Raw genomic sequence first — 25,297 nt, 5'->3', positions numbered from 1 at the left:
GATTGTGGAACCTTTGTGGAAGATCATGAACTATTGATGTTTTAAACTTAAAATATGTAGGATCTGCTAAACCTGATACCAGGCTGTATAATAGTATCAGAAGCTTAAGGGAGGGAGAATTCTGGACTCCAAATTGGGAAACTGTCCATCTGGGGAGGTGAGTGGGAGTTAGACACAGGGACCCTTGACGGGGGAGCCCAGTTTGAGAAGCAGGGGGTCTGACCGTGGGCAGCAGCTGCAGAGGTGCTGAGCGCTGCCGGCAGAGCCCGTCAGGGTGCCTGCAGGCTCCCGGCTGAACCCCGCGGCCCTGACTCACCCCGAGCCCTGCGCGTGGCGGCGGCGGTGGTCCAGGCCGCGCACGCAGGGCCTCTGAGGACTCATGGCCCGCGGAGGGGGCGGCCATGGGCCTGCTCACGGAGGCTGGCCGGCAGGCCTTCCGCCCCAGCCCTGGCCTGGCCTGTGGATGCAGGTCACCATAACCAACTGTAGAGCATCAGGAATTTCACTCTTTAAAAAAAACTTTTTAAATGTTTTATTACAAAGCTTCTTTTAAAAAATGCTCAGCACGTTAACTCAAACTGGAATGACAAACGTTAGATTGACAGTTTGGGGCAAAGGCTGTGCCTTGTTATTAAAAAAAAAAAAAAATGGGTACATATCAATGCTCGTTTTAACAACTGGCATAAATCCCACTAATTGGCTAATAAAAACAGATACAAATACAGAACATTTAAAGTAATAACAATTCAAGTGCTGGGCTTTTTACAACAAGGGGGTGAGAAGGAAAGAAATGAAAATTCACTGCAAACTGGTCTGCTCAAAGTATCTGTTAAGGTTACCATTAAAAAAAAAAAAAGATCATAAGAAAAATAAAGAGGACTGCCAACTGCTGCCCACAGAGTGGACTGGCTGTTAGGTTTATTTAGCTCTATCAGACACCTTACAAAGACAGAGAGGCCACTATTGTTACAGGTAATTCACAAGAAGCCACTCAGCAGACGAGATCTCTCTCAAAAGGAGGCGGCTTCTTTTCATTTCGTTTTTATTTCAAACAGTTCCAGATCTTTGAATTTTACTTAAAAAGCTCATAGCTAGCAAAATATACAAGAAAAATAAAAGAAGTGTCAATTTAAAAAAATTCAAGTTTAAAAAAAGAAGCAAACAAGACAGATCCTTTTGCACTGTTAAATAAAAGCTTGAGGAGAAGAAGAAACACGAAGCCGGAAACAGAGGGAACTCTTCCCCACATTCCTGCGGGGACGCTGGAGGCTCTGCTGCAGCTGCTCCCAGTGCTCAGGTGCTTGGGGCAGGCGGAAGCAGCCAGGTTACTGTCCTTGCCAGAAGGTTACAGATACGGATGCAGGACGCTCTGGGAAGTGCACAGCGGAGGGGGGAGGAAAGCTGCTCAGCTGACCCAGGGCCTGCTAGCATTCTCGTGCTTTTTCTTTTAAAAAAACCTTATATGCTTTACTGTGGAACTTGGCTCTTGCAGTAGATGAAAGGGGGTTGGCAGTGATTGTCTTTATGGATCAGCGTCTCTAGCAGTGACCTCAGGGTGAAGTTGGTGTCATTTCTCCTTTGGGGTCGACTGGGCAAGCCGTGGAGACTGGGTTTTCAACAAGCTTCCATCTCCAGGAGAGGTCCCGGGGTCGCTGCCTTGGCTTTGCACGTTGGGAATGAACTTCGTTTTCCACCTCGAGAAGGAACAAATAAAATGCTGTTAATGCGCATTTGCCACAGACCTTTACGGATTTTGAACCTCAGCTGCATACAGCACGTCTTAAGAGCTCTGCATTTAATTAATCCTCTTTGTTGATCTGGTGATAGCTAAGACAGATTGCCCTAAGGTAGCCCTAAATCCTGAGATTACGTTAGAGAATAAGTGTACTTTACTCAAGTGTTTACCTTGGTTCCATGTAACGTATATATATGTACAGAGTTATGATGGGAAATACGCATAATACTTTGGATCACGGTTCTTAAAAATAACTCTGAAAAACGTCAGAAGAGAATGGCCAAACATGAACCGTAATGGCGGGCCACGGCCAGCTCTGGAGGGTCTGTCATTCTAAAGTGTTTGGTCTTTTCAGTCCACTGTGGGGAGCTGTTGTAGGACTCTGCACACGTGCGTATGTGCTAAGTCACTTCAGTTGTGCCACACTCCTTGCGACCCTGACAGGAGACTAAAGCACACTCAAGTGAGTGAGTGCCCCACATTCCCACAACAAGCAGCCGTGCGGCCGGGATGTCTTCTGTCCGCTCATATTCAGTCTGAGGAGCATAAGCTTCTCCAATATTCAGGCTTCAATTCTCAGTATTTTTTTTTTCCCTTTATAACAACTAGGATCTCTAATATTATGCTTGGGATGTACACTGAACAAGTATTTAAAGATGTTGCTAATGACAAGAGCATTCAGAAAGGATAATCCCTAAATCCCAAAAGTTTTAATAATCTTAGACCCAAAGAGTGATTACAAATAAAACATTGCAACAGAATCAGAGACGAAAGGAAAGCAAAAGCACCCCCAAGTTCAGCTCCTCTGTGGAGCACATCCAATGCCCCTCCTTTGCAACTGGGGAGACGGCCTCTTCCAGCTGCAGGGAGGTCACCTCCCCCACCTGGTCCCCTGGCAGCTCAGACGAATCTCAACCGTCTGTGCTGCAACGTCCTTTCATTAGCAAACATTTCCTTGGAAAAAAAAATTAAATAGTGGAGTGCATTCCTTTATGCTTTTTGAGTAGAAAGAAACCTTGGAGGAGAAGTAAAAGGAAACTTTGAAATAGTTTAATAATGAGAAACTAAACTCAGGATGGTGCGTTCCAATCCACATGGTGGTGTTCAGAGAAGAGCGGTCCGAGCCCAGGGGCTGGGAGGAGCGGTGCCATGGGCTGTGGTGAGGACGGGCGCAGCCAGTACCCTGGAGGGACGCGCGGAGCACAGTGAGTCCCTGCGTTTAGGGCTCTGACCAGCTACGTGTCAGCGTTATGATTACGGCCACCACCACCAGTGCTGTCCCTCAAGACGACGCGTCATCACAACTGTGAAGAGATGTTTATCTGGTGGCTAGTGAGTAGGCAAGTGGAAGCACGAGGGGAGGAAAGCAGCCACAGAATGCTGCCTTCAACACAGCGAGGTCTTCAGTGACAGTTTCAATTCCTCTCCTGCAAGACTGCCCTTTGTCCAATTGACAGGAAAACCACGCTACAGCTCTGTGGTTTTTAAAAGTTTAAGCAGAGTACAGATGCTTCACACAGGAGGATGGAAGCGCTGCAAAGGGCCTGGCTTTCCAAGGAGACGGGCAGAGCCTGGGCAAGGGGTGGAGGCACTGCCCACAGATTCCTAGGCACAGGGTGCTTGGGCACCCCTGACTCCCGGAGCCAGGTCCATTTCCTAAAAAAGCCAGTTCTTTCTGTAGTGTCACACATTCCCACCATTATTTTATTACCACAGTATCCTCTTACAGGATCCTCCTGGAAAGCTGGTTCCAGAGGTGCTCTGTACAACTCCAATCAAAAAGCGCCTCTTTCCCACCTTGGATGCTCTAATAGTGTAACTAGTGTTTAAATAAAGTGGTAAAGAGACTGTCTATCAAATGAACACCTTATTTGAATCTGGTTGGTCCTTTAAAATATAAGGTTGTCAGGGGAGACCAGTTTTACCCCAAATGGGAAAAATGGGGGCCTTCCAGTGTTGCTTTACAGATATATAAAACAGGTCAAATCAAGATTCTTTTCAAGAAACCACAGGCATGAGGCTTGGGAGACTGGAGACTTCCACATCTAAGGCTTCACTGGGGGGCCTGTGGCTGAGGCTGGGCTGGCCAGGCAAGCCCCAGTGCAGCCCAACCCAGCAGCGGAGTCGGTGCAATCAAAGCTGCAATTACTGTGCCCGCTTCAAAGGGAGCTTGGAGCCCCATCTTACATGTCAGGCTTGGGCTCCCTCCGCGAGGAGTCACCACGTGGGCCATTTGTTGAGTGACTCTGAAGGAGGCACAAGAAAACACCCTCCCCCCACCATCCAGCTGAAATCCAGCACTCTCTCCTGGACTGAACTCCAGTCTTGACAGAATATCCTGCTAACCAAATGGAACCAGGAGCCCAGACAGAGTTGCTTATTAAGAGCCCAAGTGCTAAAGGGAAATCTCAATTTCAAGACGGACCTGTGTCTGGGAGATGACCTTGGCTCAAAAGATGTGAAGAAAGGGAAAGGGGAGATGTCTTCTTAAGTGCAAACATCAGCCTCTATTGGAAGCCAAGTGCTTTGTCAGCCCTTATCCTTGGGGTTCTGTGGCCCAGCCCTCCCCCAAGTCTGTCCTCCAGCAGAAGGGGCAAGGAACCAAGCCCATCAGCAGGGCCAAGGTGGAGAAGAGGAGGCCTGACACGTGATGAGGACCCACCCGGTCAGATGCTGCCACGTGGGCACAACACACTGAGAGATGCCTTGTCATGTAACAGCACCTCCTCGTACAGAAACAGTGAGGAACACACAAAGGTGGTTGGAATAAGAGATCCTTCCCCTCCCAAATGTTACTAGCAAGGAGCAGGAACTTTAAAACGTTTTTAGTTATGATGTGAAGTTTGAGGAGAGAGCATCAGAGATGAGTCTGTGAAAGGTGAACAGGAGCAGAGACTTTGTAAAGAGCGCCTGCCTCTCCGCAGCACACCACACACCCCCTGGGCACGGCCAAGTTTTCCCGCCTCACCTCTGGGCAAACCGACACAAGCCTGCTCTCTTGGGGCGGGTGCCCCTCTGCATGTGTTTACACAGCAGACTTCTAGAGCAGAGAGCAAGCATGGCAGAGCTGGTCTGCCCTGTCCTTCTAGAGGGGATGGAGGCATTTGCTCATCAGTGACTGGTCTGAGGGACCCCTAGAGATTCGCTGGGGCTCCTGGTTCCCCGTAGGTCACAGGAGCTGGTGAGGAGGAAGGGACAGTGTGGGCTGAGCCCGGCGGCACCAGGCACTGGGACAGACACGGCGTCATGCAACCGCAACGGCTCCGCTGACTTCGGCCCATCTGCAGAGAAGGACCGGGCTGTGTGAGGCGAAAGGCCTTGGCTAAGGTCACCATAGGGGGCAGAATTAGCTTCTGAGCCTTCAACCCAATTTCTTTCCACCGTAGTGCAGAGCGGAATTATCACGCCTTTGCTTCTCGCCTGCCCGCCTGCCATACCCATGAGCCAGTCAACAGCACTATTATGACAGTGGAGGTGGTGGCGGTCTACATCTAGACCACTGTCCACCCCAAGATGACCTGCTCTCAGAGCAGGGTGGAGGACAAAGAGCATGGGAAATTAACTGGGAAATTAAATCTCTAAGATTTAAAGTATCACCTACAGAAGGCAGGTTCAGGTCTTTGAAAGGATTACCCAGTATTTGAGAAAAAGAAAGAACGATAATGTGTGGCTGGGAAGGTTGGTGCTGTCTATTCTTTCTACAGTGGAGTTAGTCCTTAAGTCCTAGCATCAAGCTAGCCGGCCCCCAGTCCCCAGCTATAAGCTCTGATGCAAGATGATTCCACAACGTGGAGGAAGGAGGGAGAGGTCAGGGCCATGAGGGGTCACTGGCCTTGGGCTTGGACGCAGGTCATATAGACCAAGGCAAGGTCACTGCATCTGTGTGGTTTCTTCCCTTGTGGTCATTCAGAGTGAATCATTATCTGGGCAAGCAGATTTTGGCAATGTTAAGATGACTCTGAGGCAGGCCTGTAACTATTAATAAACTGCTCTAGGGGACTTTCTTATTTCCATCTGCAGCTACTGGCTTCTCTTCTCATCAGCCCTTTGCCTCTCCCTTGTGAGGAAGTACATCACATTGGTTGGCGGGGCCTCACAGATCCCACCCTAGACTCTTACCTCCACGGGAAACACTGCAGAAATATTCTTGAGGAAAGTTTTGAATAAGAGAGCCTCAAAATCCATTTTACTTCTGTATATCAAAGTGCTTCAGGAGGACAGTATCTATGGAGACGCATACCCATTTCTAAATTCTTTATCCAGTTCACCTTTTCTCTCTACAAGCTCTCCTACACTAAAGATGCTAACTTCACCTTCTAAAAGTGAGGCAACAGAACTAGCGGGCTCTTTTTTCTTTCCACTCTCATTTCTGTACGTGTAGGCGTCTGTGAGTCGTAAGTACACTAGGGAGGTGACAATGCGTTACGGGTTCTGAGCACGAGCTCTGAGAATAGTCAGTCCTGGGCTGGGTGAACCCCAGCCTCTATCACATCACCTGAGTTATCCTCAGCAAGTTACGTAAAAACCTCAGTCTCCTCACCTGTAAAATAGAAATAGCGATAGTCCATCATTACACCTCATAATGTACGCTGAGGGGGGTGAAAGGAGATAATCACCCGTGACAGATTACATGCCTAGCATCTGAACGGTGCAGTGAGTGCTGGTTACTGTGGTGGGTGGAGACGTGAGCTAAAGAGAAACAGAGCTAGGTCTGAGCCTGACACCGCTGCACGCCGGCCGCACGGCCCTAGGCAAGTTACTGACATCTTCTCACCCCTCACACAGCGCCAAGACCCCTCCCCATTCAGGGCTGCCACAAAGCGGGGCGTAGAGGCTTCTGTTAGCGCATCCAGGACGGAACGCGCGCCGTCCAGCAGTGTTAGTTCCGTTTTTGTTGTTCCGACCCCATGTGGCACGTTTGGGGGTAAGAGCAACTGCTGTATTATTTACAGAATTTCTGGTGGAAAATTAAGAATAGAGAATTCTGCAAAGTCTCTCTTATCAAATGTATTATAAAATATCTTCTACAATGTCTACAGAAACGCAGTGTTACCTGGGAAAAGTAATACCAAAGGGCAGCAAAAATTTTGTTGTTATATTTACAGAGGATATATCTAAAAATTTAGAAAACTTCAAGTTAGATTTGACTTAGGACTTAAACAAAAAAGTTGGCACTACTGTTTGACTGAAATGCTTTCATTTCTTCCCCCTCATTCTGTCAAAAAAAAAAAAAGTGACTTTGCTAAGGCAGGATCACCTCAGATTATTAGACTCACTCCTCGGATCTAAGACCTGGCAGCTTCAGACCCACAGAGCACAGCTGAGGAAGTGGAAGGGCCTTAAGCTCTCACTGCAGTAACAAAAGATTCATGCAAAAAAAAAAAAAAAAAAAAAGGCACATGTACCCTTCCTAATAAGAGCACCTTCCATACGCCAACTCAGACTCTATTTAATGTATATATTATTCAAATAAGCTTTGTTTTCTGGTTCCCAAATCCACAAAATGGATCTGAAGGAACATATTTACTACTGTCAGGGAGAGGTACAGTCCCTAGTCAGAATGAGAAGACAGTAAATTCAAAAGAGCAGATCTTTAGAAATCCCCTATTATTTGGGGTCATTTACAAGTGTCAGATACCATCAATTCCTTGTTGCCATATACCATACAGTACATTACAGAATAATGGCATGAGGTATTAAAAAACATTTAAATAACATGTACTCTGCTGAACAAAGAGCAGTACTCACAAGAGTTAAAAAGTACATGTTTTGATACTTAAACAGGTAAACCTAGAGTTCGCTAGCAAACTCCATTAGCCAGAAGGAAAATTCTGTTTCAGACAACTCAGTGAGGAAACTGTTATACCAAATTTGTCCAAAATATTTTATTCTGTGAACTATTCTTAAGTGCTTGGATCTTAATTTCACAGGTTTCCATGAACAATACTGAAGACCATGTGTCTCGAGGGTTGTAAGAGCCTTGTTCTTCTCTCTACTATCATTTTTTAATGGCACGTGATCACTCCTGCTAGCCAAGGGGTCAGTTTCCTATTTGTTTCCCAAGGCAACTTAAACCTGATTTTAGCTCTTCTGACCATTCAAGAGCGGCACAGAACTGATGGGAAGGACACTGTGGCACTGCAGAGATTTTCAGAGCTTTCACTGTAAGCATGATCCTCTCCCTGTTCCTTCACCAGCGTACAGCCGCCGAGATAAATCACCACGTGCGGTAGACTAACAGCTCAGCCCCCGGTGCATAGTGCACCGAGGTGGCCATCTGCCTGCCCCCCTCTTGACTATTCCAACGCCAACACACCCCTGGTTTTTTCACTTTCTCATTATCAAAGCCTTCATTTCTACTTTGAGACTTTGGACAAGCCTTCCTGTTTCCTAGGTATTTCCAGTTTTACTAGTCTGTAAACAGTTGGCTTTGCTTTCTAACTTGACCAGCCAATCTGGGAACCAGAGGCTCACTGATAGTTAATGTGGGTGACTACATCTGTCCTCGGGGAACAGAGTTCAGGGCAAAGATTAGGCAAAAGTGTCAAACTCACTAGGGTGAGCTTCAAAAACTGTATGAAGTAAATGTTTTTTTCAAGGAGACTCCTGAAAATATTTAGACCTCTCCCTGACTCTTAGGAGCACACAGCCAAGTCTCAGGCTTGAGGCAAGTCTCCTGGAAGACCTTCAGTCAGTTCTGAGGAGGACTCCAGTCCAATCAAATGGAAAGCTAGAAAAATTTTTAAAAGATATAAATCCAAGCACTGCACAATTAACTATTGTGCTGTCTACTATACTAGAAATTACTTCTCCCACACACCTGTTGGCCCAGGAAAATAAAGGCTAAAGTTTTCATTTAGGAAAAAATATTTTAAATTCTCAGTTTAGCAAGTGTATAAGGTAAAGATTATTCCAAGGCCAAAATCATAGTGTAGTGTGTCTGCATATGGGTGCCTGTCTGTGTCTCTTGGTGTGCTTAACTCTTTTTTTTTTTTTTTTAAAGGTAGCTTGTTTTTAAACTAGCCTTTTGGTGTTATATGATCAAAGGAAATACACTGAAATATCATAATTTCAATCTATATAATTTTAAGATAATGGACTTTTTATATGTTTTGCTAAAGTAAATATTAGTAAACCAATCAGTAATGTTTTTTAAGTTAGTAAATGGAGAATAATAATCTTCTCCACCTTTTCAAAAATTTTTAATTCTTTGCTGCTTCAATTCCTCATGAATCTTAAGTCAGGAAGAAAGGCAAGTATTTGATGATCATCTTTGACTTCTGACAACCTTGAGATGTTACGTATTTCAAATCGAACATGTACCAGAATACTGGAAACTCACAACTTGATCATTGTTCTTTCAAACCCAAGAATTCTTCCATGACTGGACAGCTCAAGCGTGACTTCCTACTCCAGGAAGCCTTCCTTGATCTCGTCTGATTTGTGTGTTAACACTTCTGGTTCTCTTTAACACAGTGTGCTGTATGTGCTTCCTCTCTACCGTGCACATATTATTTTGTAATTATTCATTTATACGTCTGTATCCTCTTAAACAGAGAGTTCCTCTGGGAATGGGCAGGGTTCATTTAGCAAGTCACCCCACTGCCTAAAGCAGTTCTTGATTTGCTCAAGTAGACCTCACTGGATGTTCACCAAGTGAACAAACAGTTGGCGTTTAGGACATTGGCCTTCACGGGAGTGTGTGTGCAGTCTCACTGCCTGGGGCCCTGGGCTCCCGGCATTCCCGCAAGTGAAGAGTCAATTTAAAAAAAGCTAAGGATGAATTTGGATTTCTTCAAAGATCCCACAGCTTGGAAATCACCTCCGATTTGGAGGAATGTCTTTTGTAGATCCTAATTCTAATTATTCCTAAAGTTGGCTACAAGATGTTGAGACTGGGTTAATGCTAATTTCTTTGTTTCAACTTGATTTCACCAGAATGACTATTTTTATATAATGCACAAAAGTTGAAACACATAGGCAGATGGGGACACAGCTGGGTGTATGAAGCAACTCCAATGGCATTTCCCACCGACAAAGTGAAAGCATTAAATGAAGCTCGTGTCTTTTAAGGAGTAGAGACAAGTTCTCAGACGGCTTTTGTTCACAGAGGAGTCTTTTTCCTATAATCCACCATATCCCATGCTATTTCAGAGTAATGAGAGCTCCCTACCATTTGAGGTACATCACAGACTTCTAAGCTCAGTGATCTAATTTAATGGGAATTTCTTTTAAGGAGAGTAGGGTAATGGTAAATTCATTGTACAGAGAGAAACCCTCTCAAAAACCTCTTCACGTTGGAGTCACAGCATCTTCCCCGTCTGGGCACTGCGTTCCATCAACTTTGCCTTCCTGCAGGGATAGCCTGACTCCAGGATTTCCCTTCAGAGCTGAGAGCAAGCCCTAAGAGACCTCACACACACTGTGGGCAGGATCGAGCCTAACCAAAGACTCCATCTGTCTTGGGCTCCTCTCTAAGGTGGAGCCAGCACAAGTGGGACTGAAGTCTGGCAGACAAGAGGCCACGTGGCGGCATCAGTAGGGAAGCGAAGCCTCGAATGAGAGGCAGTGCATCTGTCGCTCATTCCGGGGGCGGGGGGAGGTGACCTGCACAGGACTGAAGAGCAAGCACACCGTGCACAAGTTGTTTTCAAGATCATACAGGCGCCTTATTAGTTCTACAGAGCCGCTCCACCCAGACCTAGAATGAGGACAGATTAGTAAACAGAAAAGAGACTTCGAGTCCCTTTACTAACACTTGGGAGGCAGGGCAGCCCGCGGAAGCACAAAGCAAACCAGGAAAAGCTGGAACTGGAGGCAGCTGGGAGCTTAGAGGCCAGGAAATAGTCCTCTTTCACTTCTGCCTTCTGCTGAGGGACCGGAGGCTCCTGACTTAAACCTAATGCCCCAGGTCATCACATGGCACAGAGAGGGCTAATGTGAGAGCCTGGGTGGCCTCACTCCCAGTCTAAGCTCTTTCTAACAGCGGGATGCTCTGTTGCCCTGGTCTTCCGTTTAGAACAATACACAGAATACCCTCCATGGAAAATAATCGGTTATTACTGAGTGTCACCTCCTCAGAAGGCCCTTTATCATCATCATTCCAAAGCCGACCCTCCGTCACTCCGCTTTACTTGTGTTACAGCACTTCCACGTTTCTGTTTTTAATCAGTTGCCCTGCCAGCAATGTAAGCAGTACAGAGCAGGGACCTCCGGAGCCTCGTTCAATGGTGTGTATTTCTAGGTATTACAGAGCTAACTGGCATTTATAAAGTGCCCAATAAATGCTGGATAGTAACTAAACAAGTCAACTGCTACCCATAGAAGTTTCTGAATTCTTAAAACAAAGAAAGGGGTGGGGAAACAGTAGGGGTAGTATCATTCCTAATTTGCTGAAATCTTTATGAATGCAAATCTGACCTCCTCTCTGCTTAGTAACTCTTATCAAATGACTGGCAGCGCAGTTCTCTAAAATAGGATAGTGTGGAGGACAGGACTTCAAAGGCTGCATGACTGATCCAGCACCGAGAGGGGAGAGGAACACTCAAGACTCTGATTAAGTGCAGCCCAGCTGACAAGAGCCAAGAATTTTTCTCTTGGGGCTGGGGGAAGGCAAGCTTTGTTGTGCTTTTCAGGAGCAGGGCAGAGGGGACACCTTGACCTCAAAAAAAAAAAAAAAAAAGCAAACACAAAAGTGACAAGGAAGCATAATGATCACTGTAACATTATTTTTTAAAAAGGAGATATTTGGGGTACATTCTAGGACAAAAAGGCATTTAGCTAATCTTGGAATCTAAAATACTATATAATCATAAAGGACACAAAACCAAATATTAAAGTCTGAAGTATAGAAACACATTTCTGCATGATTTTTGAATAGAAACAGCATTAAAGATGGTGGTGCAAACAGAGGACAGAGTAAATCAGACCATTATCAGTCCTTAGCATGTTGTGCTTATGAGGGTTTTCCATTTAGAACCAAGCATTAAAGGGGCTGCTATCCATACCCAGGTGTTCAGTAATTAAAAGGACAATAGTCTTCAAAAAATAAAACGTGACAAAAAAGGTACAAAAGCATACGTGTTTACTACTAGAACTATTTCTAAACTATGATGCCCTAAGTACCCGGGGACTGGGCCTGTGCCCCTGGTAACCCAGCTACAAGGCCAGCTCAGAAGAGGTCCTCAGTAATAGCTATTAAGCTAAATTAAATATGAACATCAACTGTGACATTATTTTGCTGATACCTGTTTGGTCACCTGTATGAAGGTCTGATCTTTATACCTGGAGAAAAGCCTGCCACTAACTACTACTTTATAAGACTTTTGATATCATAAAACAATGATGAAATTGTGAAGAACTCTGGGACTCTGAATAAAGATGAAGAAAGGCTCACAGAGAAGAGGACAGCTGAGTTGGGTCTTGGTGTGGGATGGAGGGACGAAGGGAGGCCACTGATGATAAGCAAAGAACCCTAAGGGGTGGCGCTTACTGTTCCCATTTTAGAGTGGAGGGAAATGAAGATTAAGAACCTCAAGCTGGGCAAACAGTGGATGTAAAATTCATATCTATTTGGTACCAAAATCTCTGCAGGCTTTCCTAGGAAAGCCCATTGAAATTTTAGCACCAAAATTAAGTTCTAAAAGTTTAAGTGGTCATCTGGTTCTAGTCAAGAACTAAATGACCCACAAGCTAATGCTCTTCTCCTGAGAAACACCACACTCAGGCAGAGGAAATGGGCTTTCCGAGCACAGGGACAGCATGTGCAGCAACCTCCATCTGTCTGGGGGATGCAGATGATTTTGCTTGTATGGAGCATAGGACGCATGGCTGGAGGTGAGGAGAGGCAGAGCACGGAACCTCGAGCAGAGGGTAGATGCAGGCCAGCGCTAACGTGGTCTGCACTGTGTCCTTCAGACGGGGAGGCACTGGCCCTTTTCAAGCAGGGAAGTGGACCATTCGTGTTTCAGCAAATCCCTCTGAGAGCAACACAAAGAACTGGCAGAAATGAAGTCTGGCAGCAGGACAGTTATCCAAAGGCTAGTACAGTAACCCAGATGGAAAGTTAGAGCACCTGAGCTGAGGCTGTGGACTGCTGAGTGTGAGAGGAAAGACTCAAGACAGACCCCAAAGACCGAGTTGAAGGGACTGGATGCGGGTTCCGAGAGAGAAGAGAATCAAAGGGAGCGCCTTTGAGAAGAACTGAGAATTCACAGACACACCATGAAATCGAAGCCTAGCAAAGAATGAGGCAGTTTACAAAGCTGGGTTTCCACCAGGGATGCTGGTCACATGGTCAAAAATCAAATAACTACAATAAGCAGGAATGAAATAAATTTAGATATAAAGATGAAAGCGAGATTTAGCAATGGTTACCAGTAACGAACTTGATAGTACAATATGGTTAATAAGTCCTCGAGCCATATATTTAAATAATAGAAAAAAATGAAGCCTCTTTCTCCCTAGAAATAAATACGTAACTTGTCAGCCTCTATATATCATCCCAACTGAGAAAAAGTCTCTACAGAGCAAAACCTTCCAAGTCCTGGGCCAGTGTGGGCCAGAGTTCCTCCAGCACAGCCCCCGGTTTGCAGAGTAAGATGGCATTTTGCTGGGTTTTGTTATTTGTCTTTTAAGCAGGCAGATTGCCACTGGTTAGTAAGGAATGTTTGACAAGAGTTAGGGGAAAGGGAATGGAGAAAGATTAAAGGGGCAAAAAAGGGAAGAAGAGAGACACATACTATATTGCAAGTCTATAGCCGGTATAAAAACCATCAGATGTTTTAAAGCACTGCTTGGATTTTGGTGGTCTTTCCTCTTTAAAGGAGCAATGCTGAACGGCATCAGTATAAGCAAGAAGATTCACAAGCAAGTGCCTCTGTTTATAAATAACGTCAGTAGGACCAGAGAGTCATTCTTACCATGTTTCAGATGTAGGCAGCTGTCATTCTTGGACCTGTACCTGCAGAAAATTGTGTCTTTAACAAATTTTTATTGAAGAGGTTTTTGTACATTCCAAATACGTAGTAGCTACAATATAATGTGGACCTCTTTATTTTTTATGGTTCTTATACCAGCCATTTTTTATTTGTGCAGTACAAGTAGAGGCCTTATCTTTAATGAAAGAAAAGGGGAAATAAATAGGACCTCACTGATTGATGCCTTGAATTATTGTACAGGAAAGATAAACCCTAGCATCATGTTTTATATTTTTAAATAACCCCAAACCATAGAAAAGATTCTCCAGGGGATACAAGGTGGCATATCACAGGGTCATCATAAAAAACTGTAATGTGAGGAATTATGCAACTAGAAGAACAGGAGTGTTAAAGCAAAGAGAAGACACACAACAAAAGCAAAAACAAAACTAAGGAAAAAAGAAAACAATCACAGTTAACAACGAGGATTCCCGGTAACAGGGTTTGGGGGAGCTTTTTAGAGGTACCTTCACATAGTCACATTTAAAAGAAAGGTCTTGCAAACATTTTAAAAGAATTTCAGGAAGAAAAGCCGAGTTTAGGAATCACAGTATAATTGAAAAATAAAGCAGTGTATAGAAAGATGCAGACTGCTTTAAAGGTGTTCCTCAGAAGCAGAGCGGGCTGGGAAGTCACACGGGGCCTACCTGATGTGGATTCCTGTAGCTTCTCTCTCTTCCTCTTCTTTTTCTTACCCTGGAAGAAGACAGGCACACTGTCACAGACTGCACTGTGAGCACATGGACGCACGTGATACAAAAGGACAGGCAGGCAGTCAACCGAGAGCTAAGACACCTCAATATCTCTTTCTTTACCATCTGTACCTAGAAACCGAGAGCAAGAGAACAATTCTGATCTGTGACCTTTGTCTTTTTGGCTTCACATTTAATATTGTAAGTGACCATACACACACAGGATAATGATGTCCCAGGGCTGTGGTGGGCTTCCCTGGTGGCTCAGGGGTAAAGAATCCACCTGCCAACGCAGAAGACGCAGGTTCAGTCCGTGGGTCGGGAAGATCCCCTGGAGAAGGAAATGACGACCCACTCCAGGATTCTTGCCTGGAAAGTCCCATGGACAGAGGAACCTGGCAGCTACAGTCCACGGGGTAGCAGAGAGCCAGACACGACTTAGCAGCTAAACAACAACAAGGGCTGTGGCCACAGACACCACCTCCCACTCAAGGAAAGCCCACATAAGGAGGTACTCCGGTACTCCTTTTATTGCTAACCATCGCACTTAGAATCCAATTCTGGTAGAGGTGATGATAAATCTTCCTTACTATGAATTCGACCATGTAATTAAAAATCCACTATGTTAACAGGATCTTCAGCCCCTGTGGCACAGACACGACATAACCGAGACAGCAGTAGGAGGGTAAGACAGAACCTGAGAAAACTCAAAAGGTAATTGTAGAGACTTATTTATGGCAGCTAAAGACCTTGCTTCCCAAAAGACATAATAACATGAATATGCCTGCAATTTAAAATACATTTCAAAATCATCTTAATCACATATTTGCATTTTAGGTCTATTTATCCTGGTTTAATTTTCTGTTTTCCTTCATAATTACTTTCCCCTCAAAAATAACTGTAACAAGGCATAGACACAGTATGTATTCCACTTATATGAATAGTAAATGGCCAACCTAGATTAGGATGGTCTTTTCAAATAAGTATAACAGAACACATATCACATCCAGTTTCTCTGTCTGCTGTAATAATCACATTCACAAAAAATAAAACCATAAGATTATATTGAGTATATTCTATACATATATAAAAGTATGTATTTTTATGCACCTCAAGATAGTTTTTTTCCGTGTCACATGACCTGATCTTGGGAAAGTTGACTGAAACTGTCCTCTTAAACACTAAGGCAAACAACAGATATTAGTAGCCTTGGGAAATAGCATACCAAAAATAGTGGAGTCGTCTTTAAGATGATTAAGGTACTCCAGGGAGAGGGGAGCGGACAGAGGAAGCACATGCTCCTCATAGGCATCTACTGTCTCCCTTTCAGATGCGATGACTTATGGTTTTCAGAAGGCGCAATAAGGTAGTTTCACGTACACGGAGCTTTCTTCCTCACCTCCTCCTCCTCCAAGCTCCCATTCACCCGTTTAAGATTCATCTCCAGTGTCATTTAGGACTCTTCTCTGAGAGCTTCCCACCATAGCCTGACTCCTCACAGGGGCCATGATGAGTTGTGTCCCTGGGCCGCTGATCACAGGGCTGTTAGCACTGCCTGACCCTCCGCTCGTCTCTGCCACCCAGCACGTGCCTAGCACGTGCTTAGAACAGGCAACTGTGGCCTGACATGTCAGACTAATGTTGCTTTTGTGAAATCACCTGTACTATATTCTAGGAATACACCTGTGCTTCAAGAGAACTTACCTTTATGGTAGACAAAATTAAGGAGTTTGGATATATTTGTGTTAGAATACACAAAAACAAACAAAATTTCATGTGTAGTAAATAAACTTTTCATGAAAATCATAAATAGTACTGGGGTTTTAAGCACTACATTTAGAAGCTCCAATAATACAAATATAACAATACACCTAACAATATATGTTCACTGTTGATTTATGAAAGCCAGTTATAAAAATGAAAGTTATAAAAACAAATTGAAGCTTTACAATCTGTGATGCCTTAGGGCATTTTAATATTAAATATTGAGATATATATTTAATATGATCTCAGTGAGCATTAGGATAGCATTCTGACAATGAAAAGCTAAGTTACAGGGCATATATCTTATTTAGACTGTATTCTTGTACTTCTAAGAATACTCCGTAATATCTTTAGCTAAATTGATACCACTTGATTGACTTCTGTTTGCCTTAGTAATTAACAGGCTTATTTTGATTATTATAAAAATTTTAAGTTACAAAGCTGGGGTTCCCCTTCATTCAAAGAGATCCTAAAAGTCAAACTGTGCAAACAACTTCCTTTAAAAGTTGTGCCAAGGAAAATCTTTAAAGGAAAATTCACATTACACTGGTCTTCCTTAAAAACTACTTCCCATCTCTCCACATGGAGAGGAGGGTAGAGAGAGAAAAATAACATATGTTTCTTTTATCTCTTTTTATAAGTGGCAACTCACTCTTTAAGGATCAGAAACTTCATTCAAAGACATGATATCACCTGTATGTAGAATCTAAAGTACAACACAGATGAACACATCTATGACACAGAAATAAACTCACAGACATACGGAACCTTTGGTTGCCAAGGTGGGTGAGGTGGGGAAGGAAAGGATTGGGTGTTTGGGACAGATGCAAACTATTACGTAGAGGATGGATAAACAACCAGTTCCTATTGTACAGAACAGGGAACTCTATTCAGTATCCTGTGGTAAACCATAATGGAAAATAATATAAAAAAGTGTATATATATATATATATATATATATATATATATACACACACACAGATAACTGAATCACTTTGCTGTACAACAGAAATGAACACTGTAAATCAACTGTACTTCAATAACATAAAAAGAAAAAAAAGACATTCAACATGCAACACTTAATCTATGTAAATTCTCAGCACAGCAAAGCTCTCCCAGGGGGTCAAAGAAGGAAGACCATTCTTCCCTACAGGCCAACCACATCCAGAAGAGACCCAGGACAGGGTTAAAGGAGTATACTTTAGGACTGAAACCGTTTAGGTGGGGGATTGATCTTCCCACTTAAAGGGCATCACAGAGGCTCTATCCAGAAAATATAGTCCAGAGAACAGAAGCCCAGTTCTGAGAGGAAACTCTTCAACTCAAGCTGTCTTCCTAAGGAGGCCCTGGAAGACCAAGCTGGTCTGTCTGGGGGAGGGAAATGGCATAGACTGTGCAGTCTGGGGGACTTGGCTGTTCCTTAGCCACTACATAGCCCCAGACAAGTTACCTAACCTCTTGACTCTTCAATTTCCCTCATCTGTAAAATGTAACAATACTGTTTATGTCACAGGATTATCCTAAGGACTAGAAAACAACACACAAAGCATTTAAGACAGTTCTTGACAATTGGCATGCAGCAGTTACTAAAACAACCAAGACACAATCCAGGAGAGTCGATGAAGCTGCTGCTCCCAAGTCACAAACAGCAGGACTCTTACTTCCTATGTCAGACTTGTATCCAATGAGGAGGCTCCAAATCCTGACCAGTAGGGACTTTTTCTTCCAACATGTTACAGGAGACTGTGTTCCCAAAGTCTCTGTGCCTCATTATATGGGATGTATGACCTCATACTTGTGGCCCCACAGGATCATGCACAGCAATGGCCACACGGTAATCTACATGTTGATTCATGGATTCACCGTTCTTAAAAAGGACAACTACATCTAATAAGAAGACTGTCCTAGCTGGCACTTTGAATGCGAGCCTCACAAGAAACATGAAAATGATCTTCAAATTTTTAAATTAAGAGCTTAAGTGACCAAAAACATTCCCCTCTATAAAATAGGATACAACTGATATCACTTACAATATTCTTTCTCAGAAGTAGTTTTTGTTGTATCAAGACAAGAACAAGATGTTCAAACTATAAAGTAATAAAACAACTGGAAATAAAAATGAGGTGCTTACTGCAAGGAGATCCAACCAGTCCATTCTAAAGGAGATCAGTCCTGGGTGTTCTTTGGAAGGACTGATGCTAAAGCTGAAACTCCAATACTTTGGCCACCTCATGCGAAGACTTGACTCATTGGAAAAGACTCTGATGCTGGGAGGGATTGAGGGAGGGAGGAGAAGGGGACGACAGAGGATGAGATGGCTGGATGGCATCACTGACTCGATGGACATGAGTTTGGGTGAACTCTGGGAGTTGGTGATGGACAGGGAAGCCTGGAGTGCTGCGATTCATGGGGTCGCAAAGAGTCGGACACGACTGAGCAACTGAACTGAACTGAAAATTATGATAATACCTACTCCATCTAAATAAAATATATAATGGACATCAGGGTATGTTAATATGAAACAAAAAAGTGGATTTTTACCTAGCTCTAATTAGTCTGTGGCAAAACAGTCACATGAATACACTATAATAAGTGTAAAATAACATAATCCTTTTTGGAAAGAAATCTAATATATATCAAAAGCCTTTATAATCTGTACTCAACAATTTCACTACTTTGAATCTATCCTATAAAAATAAGTCCTAAATACAGGGAAAAAAACCCTGTTATTATGCACAGTTCATCGCAGGATTATTTCCACTTATTAAAAACAAATAACATATCTAAAAATCAGGGAAAAATGGTTAATTGTGACATTCACTCAATGTATATTGTATACCTATTAAAACTGATACATAGAAACACTATGCCATAACAGAAAAAACGCGTATTGTATATAAGAGCAAGTAGCATGGCACAAAAGTGTATGTATATACAAACCCACCTACCCTCCCTCAAACACACATCCAAGTAAAAATGGAAAAATATGCACAGAAAATATACTGGAAGATAGTTAACTAGTTATTAATAATAATAATCTCATCATTATTTACATGATGAGACTGCGGCTTTAAAAACAATCTTTTCACCAACATTTTAATGATTAGGATTTTTTTGATGAAAAAATCTTACTTAAAAAATGTCATTAGCATATAGCCAAAAAATTATGACAGCGCAGTTTTCAAAATGAAATATAACCATGAAGTCTTTATTACAAAGTTCATTAACTTTCAAAAATAGAAAACAATGCCAGCATTAGTTCCACTCTACAACACATTTCCCTTAGGAGAGCAACACAGGGAGAGCACGAGCGAGAAGAGAGAGCCGTCGGTGTGCAGAAGGCGCTTACATAATTGTCTCTTGCAGACCAGCCTGGATAGAGCTGCATATGTAGCTGTCTTTCCTTCCGCGCTAATTCATAATATTTAGCCTGCTCTTCACGAGAGAGGGCATGCCACTGAAAAACAAAGGGGAAGGAGGGGAAAAAAAATCAAGTAAAAGCAAAACAGCAACAGTATTATATATTTCATATTTCAGACAGTGGAGAATGAAAATGTTAAGAATGTAAACTTTGATTTTTAAATGGCAGAAGACCACGTGTTGCAGAAATCCATCTGGAGTTTGGTGGCTGCAACGAGATTCCAACTTTTGTTTTCCTGTCCTGCTCTCACATTACATGAAACCTGTCCAAGTATCCAAAATGAAGTGGCCTCTTGCCCAGCCTTTCTCTTCTCCAGGGCCAGTTAAAGGGAATGTTCACCAGTAAGCTTCAACACCCAACTTACCCCTTTTTCATAGTTTGTGGCATATTCTGCCATTGAGTCCAAGTGCTATTTATTAATGCAAAATTTCCACAGGTCTTTTCCACACAGATATCTCCTCACCTCACATGCACACTCTCCCACTCTGTCATATGAGGAATCTGAAACCTTCATCATATGATCCTGTCTATAAAGCAAGACATCAAAAGTCAGTCTGTCTCAGTCTCTTCAGCCTCCCCTCACACTTACAGAAACACTAACTGTCCACAGGGAGAACACAGGTAACACTGTATAACCACCATGCACACTGTGTGTTTTGGTCTTCTGATGGAAAACAAGGAGCATGGCCTCAATTTATTTTGACATCTACACTTTCAGACTGTAGGATCTAATTTGGAGAATGTAGCACTTGACACCTTGCAAATTTTCCATTTCCCTTTAGGTAACAGGTATCTATAGATCATACAGAGCAAAACTGCAAGGCACTGTTTGGGATTTTAAGCAGCCTGAATCCTGTATGGAATAACTGACTGGTTCAAGATAGAAAAAGGAGTACAGCAGGGATGTCTGCTGTCACCCTGTTTGTTTAAACCATACACCAAGTACATCATGAGAAATGCTGGGCTGGATGAGTTACAAGCTGGAATCAAGACAGGCAGGAGAAATATCAACAACCTCAGATATGCAGATGATACCACTCTAATGGCAGGAAGTGAAGAGGAACCAAGAGCCTCTTGATGAAGGTGAAGGAGTAGAGTCAAAGAGCTAGCTTAAAACTAAATATTAAAAAAACTAAGATCATAGCATCCAGCCTCATTGCTGTGTCGCAAATAGAAGGGGAAAAGGTGGAAATAGCTTTTCTCGTCTAGGTCTCCAAAAATCACTGCGGACAGCGACTGCAGTCATGAAATCAGAAGACGATGGCTTCTTGGCAGGAAAGCGATGACAAACCTAGACAGGGTGTTGAAAAGCAGAGACATTACTCTGCCAACCAAGTTCATACAGTCAAGGCTGTGGTCTTTCCAATGGTCAAAAATGGTTGTGAGAGCTGGACCATAAAGAAGGCAGTTCAGGTGCTCAGTTGTGTCCGACTATTTGTGACCCCATGGACTGCAGCAACCCAGGCTTCCCTGTGCATCACCAACTCTCGGAGCTTGCTCAAATTCATGTCCATCAAGTCGGTGATGCCATCCAACCATCTCATCCTCTGTCATCCCCTTCTCCTGCCTTCAGTCTTTCCCAGCATCAGGGTCTTTTCCAATGGGTCAGTTCTTCTCATCAGGTAGCCAAAGTATTGGAGTTTTAGCTTCAGCGTCAGTCTTTCCAATGAATATTCAGAGCTGATTGATTTCCTTTAGGATTGACTGGTTGGATCTCCTTGCAGTCCAAGGGATTCTCAAGAGTCTTCTTCAACACCACAGTTCAAAAGGATCAATTCTTCAGTGTTCAGCTTTCTGTAGAGTTCAATTCTCACATCCATACATGACTACTGGATAAACCATAGCTTTGATTAGACAGATCTTTGTTGGCAAAGTAATGTCTCCGCTTTTTAATATGCTGTCTAGTCTAGGTTGGTCATAGCTTTTCTTCCAAGGAGCAAGTGTCTTTTAATTTCATGTCTACAGTCACCATCTGCAGTGATTTTGGAGTCCAAAAAACCAAAGTCTCTCCACTGTTTCCACTGTTTTCCCCATCCATTTGCCATGAAGTGATGGGACCAGATGCCATGATCTTAGTTTTCTGAATGTTGAGCTTTAAGCCAACTTTCTCACTCTCCTCTTTCACTTTCATCAAGAGGGTCTTTAGTTTTTCTTCACTTTCTGCCATAAGGGTGGTGTCATCTGTGTATCTGAGGCTATTTGTATTTCTCTTGGCAATCTTATGGATTCCAGCTTTTGCTTCATCCAGCCCAGCGTTTCTCAGGATGTTCTCTGCATATAAATTAAATAAGCAGGGTGACAATATACAGCCTTGATGTACTCCTTTCCCTATTTGGAACCAGTCTGTTGTTCCATGTCCAGTTCTAACTGTTGCTTCTTGACCTGCATACAGATTTCTCAGGAGGAAGGTCAGGTGGTCTGGTATTCCTATCTCTTTCAGAATTTTCCACAGTTTGTTGTGATCCACACAGTCAAAGGCTTTGGCGTAGTCAATAAAGCAGATGTTTTTCTGGAACTCCTTGCTTTTTTGATGATCCAATGGATGTTGGCAATTTTATCTCTGGTTCCTCTGCCTTTTCTAAATCCAGCTTCAACATCATGGAAGTTCATGGCTCATGTACTGTTGAAGCCTGGCTTGTAGAATTTTGAGCATTACTTTGCTAGCATGTGAGATGAGTGCAATTGTGCGGTAGTTTGAACACCCTTTGGCACTGCCTTTCTTTGGGACTGGAATGAAAACTGGCCTTTTCCAGTCCTGTGGCCACTGCTGAGTTTTGCACATTTGCTGGCATATTGAGTGCAGCACTTTCACAGCATCATCTTTCAGGATTGGAAATAGCTTAATTGGAATTCCATCACCTCCACTAGCTTTGTTTGTACTGATGCTTCCTTAAGGCCCACTTGACTTTGCGTTCCAGGATGACTGGCTCTAGGTGAGTGATCACACCACTGTGGTTATCTGGGTCATGAAAATATATTTTGTACAGTTCTTTTGTGTATTCTTGCCACCTCTTAATATCTTCTGCTTCTGTTAGGTCCATACCATTTCTGTCCTTTACTGAGCCCATCTTTGCATGAAGTGTTTCCTTGTTATCTCTAATTTTCTTGAAGAGATCTTTAGTCTTTCCATTCTATCGTTTTCCTCTATTGCTTTGCACTGATCACTGAGGAAGGCTTACTCTGCATTCAAATGGGTGTATCTTTCCTTTTCTCCTTTGCCTTTAGCTTCTCTTCTTTTCTCAGCTATTTGTAAGGCCTCCTCAGACAACCATTTTGCCTTTTTGCATTTCTTTTTCTTGGGGATGGTCTTCATCACTGCCTCCTGTACAATGTCATGAACCTCTGTCCATAGTTCTTCAGGCACTCTATCAGATCTAATCTCTTTAATCTATTTCTCACTTCCACTGTATAATCATAAGGGATTTGATTTAGGTCATACCTGAATGGTCTAGTAGTTTTCCCTACTTTCTTCAATTTAAGTCTGAATTTGGCAATAAGGAGTTCATGATCTAAGCCACAGTCAGCTCCCGGTCTTGTTTCTGCTGACTGTATAGAGCTTCTCCATCTTTGGCTGCAAAGAACATAATCAATCTGATTGATTGATCATCTGCTGATGTCCATGTGTAGAGTCTTCTCTTGTGTTGTTGGAAGAGGGTGTTTGCTATAACCAGTGTGTTCTCTTGGCAAAACTCTGTTAGCCTTTGCTCTGCTTCATTCTGTACTCTAAGGGCAATTTTGCCTATTATTCCAGGTATCTCTTGATCTCCTACTTTTGCATTCCAGTTCCCTATAATGAAAAAGACATCTCTTTGGGGTGTTATTTCTAGAAGGTCTTATAGGTCTTCATAGAACCATTCAAATTCAGCTTCTTCAGCATTACTGGTTGGGGCATAGACTTGGATTACTGTGATATTGACTGGTTTGCCTTGGAAACAAACAGAGATCATTCTGTTGTTTTTGAGATTGCATCCATGAATTGCATTTCAGACTCTTGTTGATTATGAGGGCTACTACATTTCTTCTAAGAAGCAAAAAGAAGACAGAATGTCAAAGAATTGATGCCTTTGAACTGTGGTGCTGGAGAAGACTCCTGAGAATCCCTTGGACAGCAAGGAGATCAAAGCAGTCAATCTGAGGGGAAATCAACCCAGAATATTCACTGGAAGGACAGATGCTGAAGCTGAAGCTCCACTATTTTGGTTATCTGATGTGAAGAGCTGACTCACTGAAAAAGTCCCTGGTGCTGAGAAAGATCGAGGGCAGAAGGAGAAGAGGATGTCAGAGGATGAGACGGATGGATGACATCACAAACTCCGGGAGATGGTGAGGGACAGGGAGGCCTGGCGTGCTGTAGTCCATGGGGTTGCAAAGAGTCGGACACGACTGCATGACTGAACAACAACACTGACACTTTGTGTGTGTTTACATAAAACTTACTCCAGGCCCCCTGTGAGCAGTCTCCTAGTACGTCTTCCTACTTCCCAAATGCCAGGGTCTGTTGTCAGCAACTCCCAGAGAACTGGCTGCACTCTGGGGGACCCACTGGCCAGAGGTGATGGCACAGGGGCAGTGGCTGTAGGAGGCATGGGCCAGAGCCCACACCACTCACGCCTGCACACACTCTGGATGAGTCCCGCTTCCACTCCAGTGCTCCCAATTCTAGGGTGTACTGCTTCCATTTCACTTCCTGTTAAAGGCTGGGTGGTTCTTTCTCATTCATGTCTACTGTGCATATTTATTTTAATTACTCTCTTGTTTTAATTATGGACAGAAAGGTATGACTGGACTGGAGAAGGGAAGGAGAAGTGAGGGAGAGAGGCCGGTGAGCAAGAAGAGGCTGTGCTTGAGGACCGTGGTCCAGTGGTCAGGACACAGGACCTACAGCACAATGGGGACCTGCCTCCTCAAGGACACAAACAATTGCTGCCCTTGCCCCTGGCAGGAGGGGACCTCACCTCAAAGAGAGCACAGCACCAAAGCGCCTGTGGCCTCATCCTGGCCTCCCCTCCAGCCTCCGGCCCAGAGGTGGTGGGACCCACAGGCAGGGCAACGGATTCCACTTCCTTCAAACCGCCCCTTGACGGCCAGAGCCTCTAAGTTGATAGGACAATGATTTAATTGCTTTAAAGTGCAGAGTGTAAAAGTTAAGAACCATGACACTCAGTGGACTTGGCCTGAGCCTACAGGCAAATCAAATAATATACTTTTCTTTAAAAAAAAAAAAGGTGGGGGAGGGAGGGACGGGAGATGGGGAGGTGACAGAAAAAATACAAAACCTGAAAGAAGTTACCTGAGACACAATTCTTTGTACCAGCAGAGTAATCACAATTAGTCAAGTTGAGCCTAAAAAGGCATGTCTGGGGAGCAGTGGAAGCTGAGGCAGGAAAAGTCACACTGCCTCTGTCCACTGAAAGTGAAAGAAAGTTTAAGTCACTCAGTTGTGTCCAACTCTCTATGACCCCATGGACTACACAGTCCATGGAATTCTCCAGGCCAGAATACTGGAGTGGGTAGCCATTCCCTTCTCCAGGGGATCTTCCCAACCCAGGGATCGAACCCAGGTCTCCCGCATTGCAGGCAGATTCTTTACCAGCTGAGCCACAAGGGAAGCCACTTTTCTAAACCTGAGGTTCTGACCTAGAGCCCTTCACGGGGAGAAAAAGCCACACCAGGCACAGTGCAAGAGATCAGCCTACCTTAAAAAAAA

At 43.6% G+C, this 25,297-nt stretch overlaps 1 protein-coding gene across 8 annotated transcripts in view; it reads right to left on the bottom strand.

Annotated features, from left to right (window-relative positions):
• Positions 1-517: 517 nt before the first annotated feature.
• Positions 518-25,297, bottom strand: part of LEF1 (lymphoid enhancer binding factor 1) — a 116,892-nt gene continuing 92,112 nt past the window's right edge. For 5 of the 8 annotated variants that reach the window (XM_061419422.1, XM_061419424.1, XM_061419427.1 and 2 more), the window contains 3 exons: positions 19,519-19,626; positions 14,361-14,409; positions 518-1,694 (listed from right to left, as the gene is read on the bottom strand). In XM_061419422.1, the coding sequence (XP_061275406.1) occupies positions 1,615-1,694; positions 14,361-14,409; positions 19,519-19,626 (237 nt within the window). In that variant the 3' untranslated portion in view covers positions 518-1,614. Of the gene's footprint in view, positions 1,695-13,656; positions 13,698-14,360; positions 14,410-19,518; positions 19,627-25,297 lie in introns of all 8 variants that reach the window. The other 3 variants (XM_061419425.1, XM_061419423.1, XM_061419430.1) reach the window with 1 other exon arrangement.

Source organism: Bos javanicus, chromosome 6 (assembly GCF_032452875.1).
Source record: "Bos javanicus breed banteng chromosome 6, ARS-OSU_banteng_1.0, whole genome shotgun sequence".
Classification (NCBI taxonomy): Eukaryota; Metazoa; Chordata; class Mammalia; order Artiodactyla; family Bovidae; genus Bos; species Bos javanicus.
The sequence above is the reverse complement of the archived record's forward strand: the minus strand, read 5'-3'. Positions and strand labels throughout refer to the sequence as shown.